At 43.5% G+C, this 8,116-nt stretch overlaps 1 protein-coding gene across 1 annotated transcript; it reads left to right on the top strand.

Moving 5' to 3' along the window:
* The first annotated feature begins 895 nt into the window (after positions 1–895).
* LOC144701169 (2-oxoglutarate (2OG) and Fe(II)-dependent oxygenase superfamily protein) lies at positions 896–2,181 on the top strand. The gene is made up of 3 exons (XM_078572901.1): positions 896–1,324; positions 1,401–1,654; positions 1,723–2,181. Exons 1-3 carry the CDS (start codon positions 965–967, stop codon positions 2,081–2,083), a joined length of 975 nt encoding a protein of 324 aa, XP_078429027.1. The 5' UTR covers positions 896–964; the 3' UTR covers positions 2,084–2,181.
* Positions 2,182–8,116: the final 5,935 nt, after the last annotated feature.

Genomic DNA, 8,116 nt, shown 5'->3' on the forward strand with positions numbered 1-8,116 from the left:
ATCGGAAAATTCTATAGTTATATCTTAAATAAACTGATACCCAACGTATCCATATCAATGGTCTATTATATATGTATATGATATGGATATAAATAATCTATTATATATGGATTCTTCCTCGGTAATATTTATACAACATAGGTCCAACTCAGACATCAAATTGGTTCGATTTGAATTCTCCGGAGCATACCCTGGAGCCTACCTTGTATATAATATGAAAATGGAAATAGTATTAATAAAAAAAATTAAATTCTTGTGATGATTTCACCCTTTTGGTAACCGTTTTAAAAAATGAACTTTACAAAGTATAACTTCATCTCGTCCTTTTATACAACTTGCAGAGTTTAAACTACTTCCACGTAGGGATGTGACACCCCAGACGTGACAGATGACGATCCGTGACGCATGGTGACATGACAAAAGTTTCATCATGTCACCATCCCATCACCCATTCGAGGATTTCGAAAAAATCCATCGCGTTCGCATCACCGTCATGGTTTGCAGCGTCATCATCACATCCCCGTCACCAGACTGCATCACTATCACGTGTGACGGGAAAAACAACCATGCGGAGGAGAGAGAATTAGAGGGGCATATCCCCAATTATCTTTGGACGTCATTCTTTTGTGCGCGCGAATTAATGCATGGACTTTTCAGCAAAATGCCAAGAAATCGAGTTATCGACACCACATTGCGAAATCTCGGCCGTCCAAGAGCTTAAATCTAACAATTTTTAAGCTTTTTTGGACATTTTTAAAAATCTGTGGCGTCATCCATGACGGCCGTCCCGTCACGTCACTGAGCCCCCGTCACCGTCACGTCCAGTTCGTCATCCGTTGCCGTTAAGGTGACGTGGGTGATGGCTGTCGTTCCCTACTTCCACGAAGAGTGGAGACGGAGATTGAGAGATCAGAGAAGACAAGCAGAGGAGGAACAGAGCTCCGAAGCTCTCGACCCTTCAACAATGGCGAAACCTTTCGCGGAAATCCAAGTTCCCCAGCAGAAATCCGTCGGAAACTTCCAATTCCCGGCGGTCTTGTCGCCACATCTCTCCGATAATCTCGATCTTTGCCGATTCAAAGAGGCGGTGAAGGAGCAGAAACCTCGGATCGAGGAGATTCTCCGGACGAGCGGAGCCGTCCTCTTCCGAGATTTCCCCGTTAGAACAGCGTCGGATTTCAACGAAATCGTCGAAGCCTTCGGCTACGAGGAGCTCCCCTACATCGGCGGCGCCGCCCCGCGTTCCAACGTCGTCGGTAGGGTTTTCACCGCCAACGAATCTCCTCCGGATCAGAAAATCCCCTTTCACCACGAGATGTCTCAGGCCAGATCTTGATTCTCAACCCTAGGGATCGATTTCTCGCCCGATCTGACGTTGTTTCCTCGTATGGATCTCGCAGGTGCCTGAATTCCCTTCCAAATTGTTCTTCTTCTGCGAGGTGGAGCCGAAGATGGGGGGGGAAACCCCGATCGCGCTCAGCAACCGGATCTACAACCGGATGAAGGAGAATCATCCGGAGTTCGTCGGCGAGCTGGAGAAACACGGGTTGATCTATATCCGCGTTCTGGGAGCAGAAGACGACCCGTCTTCTCCGATCGGGCGCGGGTGGCATTCCACGTTCTTGACCAAAGATCGGGAGATCGCGGAAGATAGGTCGGGATGATTCTGTCGATTTTGCTCGATTTTCGATGAAAAAACTGATGAAATCCGGGATTGAGCAGGGCGCGGAGGTTGGGGATGAAGTTGGAGTGGACGGAGGAGGGGGCGAGGACGATCATGGGGCCGATTCCAGCGGTGAAGGAGGACGAATTGAGAGGGCGGAAGATCTGGTTCAACAGTATGGTGGCGGCGTACACGGGATGGAAGGACAAGCGCAACGATCCGGAGAAGGCCGTCGAGCTCGGGGACGGGTCGCCATTGTCGCCGGCCGTGGTCGAGGATTGCCTGAGAATTCTCGAAGAAGAGAGCGTCGCTCTGCCATGGAAGCAGGGAGACCTTCTCCTGCTCGATAATCTCGCTGTTCTCCACGCTCGTCGTTCTTTCCTCCCCCCTCGCCGGATCTTGGCCTCTCTCTGTAAATAATGGAATATGTATTCTCTCCTCTCCAGAAATCTACTTGCCTATTTATATGTTTTAAAATAATTGTAACGGACATTTTTTTTCAAAATATTTTACGTCGAGCTAGAAATCTACCTGAAGTTTCTTCGTGTCAAACTGACAAATTTTCTAGTGGAACCAGTGGAGTTAATTAAATAAATGTTTGACATGAATATTCACTATAAGGTTTATTGTATTATGAAATGTATTTTGTAAGTCTTGGAAATATGATGTTCACATTTCATGGAGTTGCACTAAATGTGGTCTTCCTTTCTCCTTTACTTGCCTTGGCTCTGCTTGGTAGTATTATTGCATCCAACTAGACATTTCTAGGGTGTCTCTTAGGGTATCAACTACTGTCCAGTCTTGCGAACCTGAGGAAAGAATTCGTATTCATAATGATTAAAAACATAAAAATACTACAGAAAATAGAAAAGAGTTTCAAAAAAATAAATAATTGAGCAAATTTTTCTGCAGAATTTTTATATAGAACAATACTATCTGATCCTACTTATTAGTGTGGAGGCACTAAGAACAGATGGTGGGTGCTCTTTGGAGAAAGAGTTCATTGAATTGATTCGTATAAATCCCTGAATGGGATCATACCTAAACGTCAATCAAGCTGATTTATGTCATGGTTATATATGTGATCCATTGACCTGAGACACCAAGGACTTCTCGAGGATAGATGACTATATTTTGATCATGGATTACGAGTCTCTAGTCATGGGATTCAAACAAGTTTTAGATCGTATATAGAAAGAAGTTCACGAAGATGATTGTGTGGTCAAGACAGGATCATCCACCCTCGGTATAATAGGAGACTGACCCAAGGAAGATGATGCATCCAAATCCCTGGCTTGGGTAGTGAGGATATTGGAGAAGATGTTCTCCAATTATCCCTATTATGCATCATTACTAACCAACTGACAAACTAAGGTTTCACAATTAATCATACCCTTATTCATGCATGATTCTGGTGCATAAAAAGGATTATAAATGTACGATAACCGATAATAAACATGGTTACATAAGAGAGTTAAAAGACTACCATATATCTTCTAGAGTGCGACGTGTAGCTTGGCACCCCACGGCCTAGAAACTTAACATATCGTGTGGGTTGATATACTTATATAATAAGGTTGGTCAATAAATAGTATTGGCCTTAAAGTTATTAACTAAACGCTGAAAATAGGGTTGAATTTTATAATTTTATAATCCCTTGTCGTTGTTGATTTTAGCTTATACAATAAAATATATAAAACCCTAACTTAAGATGTATAGTGATACGTATAGGTATCGTCCAAGGGAAGAAAGTGAGGAATTCAATTAGTGATTTACTTGAATAATTTGACCCTTATTAGAGTTAATTCAATCTTCAATGAAGATAAAATCACCCTAATTAGATGAAGAATTTAGAAAGGGGGGTAGAAGATATGGGAAGAATAGAAGAAGTGATGAGCTCTAGATTGACTTCTTTGATCCAATAAAAAGGATCAAAGGGGTCAATTAGAGGGAATAAGAAAAAAACGTGATTCGGATTTAGTTTGTTTTGGAGATTTGGTATCAAAATTTATTAACTATTAGATCATAAAGGCAATCTAATATCTCATAGAAATTAAACTTTTTTATAATTTTTTCTTCTTAATGTGCAAATGGAATAACTAGATCAATTTCATAATTTCTCCTCTCAATCCTAGTATAGGCTTGTAAATTTCGCTCAAGCCAGGAAATTTAGAAATGCAGACAAAGATCAAGAAGAACAATCACATAATTCACTAACACATAATCCAAATCACACTAAAAATCAAATGCAATGAAATAGAGAGCACATAATGGAGTTGATCCAGGATGAAGCTGCTCTCTGTCTGGCAGCTGTGATAGAGCCACCTGCAGAATGACCTCCTCCTCTGAAAATTTAGCTTTTATACTTAGGTTAAATGGTAATTTTTACCGTTTCACCCCCAATTAGTAATTAATTTTTAGCCATCAATGTATCCTTGATCTGAATGATCCATCAAACAAAAAGAACGGGAAAGTCAAGACAAGCAAATCCATAAAAAATCATCTCAATCGGACATCAGGATCAAACGTTATTAATAAATGAATTTTGACCAATCATAAGCATTGGATCAATATTCAGTTATTTAATTATGTATTTCCTTACACGTAATGACATGTCGACGGCTGATTGGCTGGCCCATTTTGAACTTCAAATGGAGGGTTCATTCTCCGCGCACCGCATACCCTTGTCCAGAAATAAAAATAAAGAAAAAATAGAAAAAATACACATTGTACAAAGCGCTTTTCATGTATCTGTATGCTTGTAGTGCCACACACTCAAAGAACACCACATCATCTACCGTGTGTGTGCCGCACGGAAGGTGAACTTACCACCCGGAGAGAGAATTCCTTGGAATTTTATAGGAAAGTCCTTAATTAATTGTGCGCGTGCAAAAGGACGCTGCCCAAAAAGTATTTATGCATATGTCGCTTTTGTTTTCTCTCTCCTCCGTATTAATTTCATTATTAATTTCTGGAATCATTAGAAGTCCTTATTAATTTCACTAAACCCCTTTTAACTGTATCTTTACACTTGGATACACAACCGAGAGCTGTTTTAAGGGCATAGTCGCAACAAAATTTTAGAAAAACCCCTCCGACTTTAGAAATTGCTTTAAAAATCATATTTTCCATATATATGTCCTTTTCCAGTTTTCCTACTAAAAAAATTGTTTCTTCTTCGAATAAATTCCTAAAAAATTCTAATAAAAATTGAGAAAATTTTAAAAATTTTAGTAATTTGTCCCCACATTAATAACATCAAAAATAAATTTTAAACCTGCCATTTTCATTTAAACAGAATTATTCTAAGCTTAAATAAATTCCATAAAATTCATAAAATTAGGAAAAATAACACAGGGAATATGGGTGATGTAACATGACAGTGCCAAGAACGGTTGGCTCATGTTATAACACAGGGAAGAAGATGAGTGGACATGTAGCTAGTACGATGAATGTAGAATCAATGAAAGTGAATGAGAAATATGTGTTGACTGCTGACTTGGTGTAAAGGTCAATTAATAATCGGAGAGTACTAACCCAATCAGACTCCCAATGGCCCACTTGGACCAACTAAATGACCTACGTAGTGAGGGACAGTGAAATGTCTAATGGCATCCTCGACCTCTATTGCTAATGATCCTAATCGATATCACAACGAAAATTCCTAACTCTCGACAAAAGTGGCTAGCCCTATCAATGATTTTAAATTCTAGGCAGAGGAGCAAGTACGAAGACGACACTTGAAGAAACAATGAGACTGCAATTGTAGAAGGGGAAGAATGATTGAATCTGGGCGGGTCAAAACCCAGTCATCCGTGGTGTGAATCAAGGGCGCAGTCGGTGCGGATGATTCACTAACGGTCATCCAGGCATTCAATGGAAAAAGTGATATAGCGGTAGTGGTGGTGAAGAAGGATGTGGTGAGAGCATGCGTGTGTAATGAGAAATGGCACTATGACACGACTCAAGGCTGAGCGTGCTAGGCAATGTGTGCGGCCAAGGCTGGGCGCACTAGGCGGCGCGTGCGCCTAAGACTGGGCGCAGTGTTGGTGCACATAATGCTGGGCCTGGACGCTTGGCACGCAGTACTGGTGTGCGAGATGCGAACACAAGCGCGCGGAACGGCCGGCGTGAGCAAAGATGGGTGCGGAGGATGGCGATGTGGCACTGGAGTTAGGCACTCGGCATGCGAAGCAAGCGCGCGTGATGCTGGGCATAGTGTGCGACGCTCGTCGCGTTCAGGCTGTCATTGGGCGTAGGGCCGGGTGTCTGTAAGGTGCACACACTGGACGATTAGTGTGCAGTTGGCCGGCTGAGGCTGGTTGCTGGACGCTTAGAACGGAGTGAGGCAGGGCACAAATGTTCTTGGGCGTTTGTGGTTGCAAGACCAATGAAGAACACCCAAAGATAGTGTTTCTTGAGGGAATTGGCAATGAAAACCCTCTTGCTGAGTCCAAGAATGTTGGCGTTCTTGGAGGGTAGGCTCCAAGAAAATCTCAAGAACCACTGATTGCAAACAAGATGAAGGCGATGACTGTGTGATCATTCTTTCACAGTGGTGATCTCGACGTGGTGAATCTGATGATGCAGCAACGTGTGGCTCCACAACCTACTCTTGGGAAACGGTAAAGATAAATTCCAAAGGAAGAGGCGGGAGACCAAATGAGAAAACACCTTTCAATTTCAAACTGAACTCCAAGGCTTCCTTGGGCATGTCATCCCTTTATATAGAGTAGGGAGGATGCCCAAGCAGACCGAAATAGGGGAAACTATCTCGTGATGAGAGCTTTCCCCTATAACATACAACTAGCATAAATGTTACTTTATTTTAAGGATTTTTATGAAAAATCTTAAATAAATAAAAATAAAAAGGGGGCCACCCATTTTAGATGCCCAGGTAGCCAAATCTGGGCGGCCCCCTTTCTTCTTTCTCTAGCTTCTCCACTCATCCCACAAGTTTCTTTGATGGTGGGAATAGTCACAAAATCTTAAAGGAATGATGAACAAGGAGACCAGATCCAATAAAGTTCTAGTCGTGTGGATACTGCTGGAGGCCTTGCACTTGATTGGCTTAAAGAAAATCTCCCTGGAAGTGAGTTAAGGGTGGAAAATTTTCTCCAAAAGGTACTCATTGTATTACATGTTTTATAGATCATTTATCAAATGATCTATTGCTTCTGTTGATGAAAATTGTTTTTTCACGCATTAAAACTGTGGAACAATGCAACCTCAAGTGTATGAATGAAGAAGAGGGGTTCCTCCCTTATGTAGAGGAGAAGAGAACCCTACAAGAGAGAGAGAGAGAGAGAGTTACAGTAATACCCCTGCAGGGGGGGATATTCACTTACACTCCCCCTCAAGCTGGAGCGTAGATATCAAACATGCCCAGCTTGCGAGAGATGACGTCATAGGAGGTGGTGCTCAGTCCTTTGGTGAAGATGTCCGCCAACTGGTCCGATGATCCAACATGTGGAGTAGTGATGAGCCCCGCGAGCACACGATCACGAATTGCATGACAGTCGATCTCAATGTGCTTCGTCCGCTCATGAAAGGTGGGATTGCTGGCGATGAAGATAGCAGCTTGATTGTCACAGTACATTGGCATAGCCTCCTGCACAGGAAAATCAAGCTCGCGAAGGAGAGAGCGTATCCACAGAAGCTCCGAAGAGGCGTGCGTCATGGTGCGGTACTCGGCTTCCGCACTCGATAGGGAGACGACCCGCTGCTTCTGACTCTGCCATGTAACTAGGTTTCCACCAACAAAGGTGCAGAAGCCCGAAGTGGACTTCCGATCCCCCCGATCTCCAGCAAAATCTGCATCCGAGTAGGCCTCCACACGTAGATGGCCATGGCGCTGGTAGAGTAGCCCCCGGCCTGGGGCATGCTTCAAGTAGGCAAGCACGCGTAGGGCAGCGTGCCAATGTATGTCCTGAGGAGCATGCATGAACTGACTGAGTAGTGCCACTGGATAGGCAATGTCAGGACGTGTGACCGTCAGGTAAATAAGCTTCCCAACTAAGCGTCGGTAAGGCTCAACATCAGTAAGTAGCGTAGAGGTAGAATCCCAGAAGCATGGTTTGCTATCGATCGGGGAACTGTGAGGTTTGCACCCCAGTAACCCGGCTTCCTCCAACATATCCAGGACGTACTTTCGCTGATTCAGGATCAACTTACCCGGCTGATGAGCAAACTCGATGCCGAGAAAGTACTTGGGCGTACCCAAGTCCCGGATGGTCAGGTGCTGGAGGAGATAGTGTTTTACTTGAGCAAGACCCGCATGATCACTGCCCGTAAGTAAAATATCATCCACGTAGACCGCAAGAATGACCGTGCCAATGGATCCATGCCGACGAAACACCGTAGGGTCCACCGTGCATGGGGTGAGGCCCAAGGCAAGCACAAGCTTGCTGAACTTGGCAAACCATGCACGTGGACTTTGCTTGAGGCCGTACA

This window comes from Wolffia australiana, chromosome 3 (genome assembly GCF_029677425.1).
Source record: "Wolffia australiana isolate 7733 chromosome 3, ASM2967742v1".
Taxonomy (NCBI): domain Eukaryota; kingdom Viridiplantae; phylum Streptophyta; class Magnoliopsida; order Alismatales; family Araceae; genus Wolffia; species Wolffia australiana.

What these genes read in the sequence shown, in the direction of transcription:
- LOC144701169 (XM_078572901.1), top strand. Translation starts at nt 965, where the DNA reads ATGGCGAAACCTTTCGCGGAAATCCAAGTTCCCCAGCAGAAATCCGTC. An exon ending in TTCACCACGAGATGTCTCAG is followed by an intron (nt 1,325 to 1,400) that starts GCCAGATCTTGA and finishes TGGATCTCGCAG; the next exon opens with GTGCCTGAATTCCCTTCCAA. An exon ending in CGGGAGATCGCGGAAGATAG is followed by an intron (nt 1,655 to 1,722) that starts GTCGGGATGATT and finishes GGGATTGAGCAG; the next exon opens with GGCGCGGAGGTTGGGGATGA.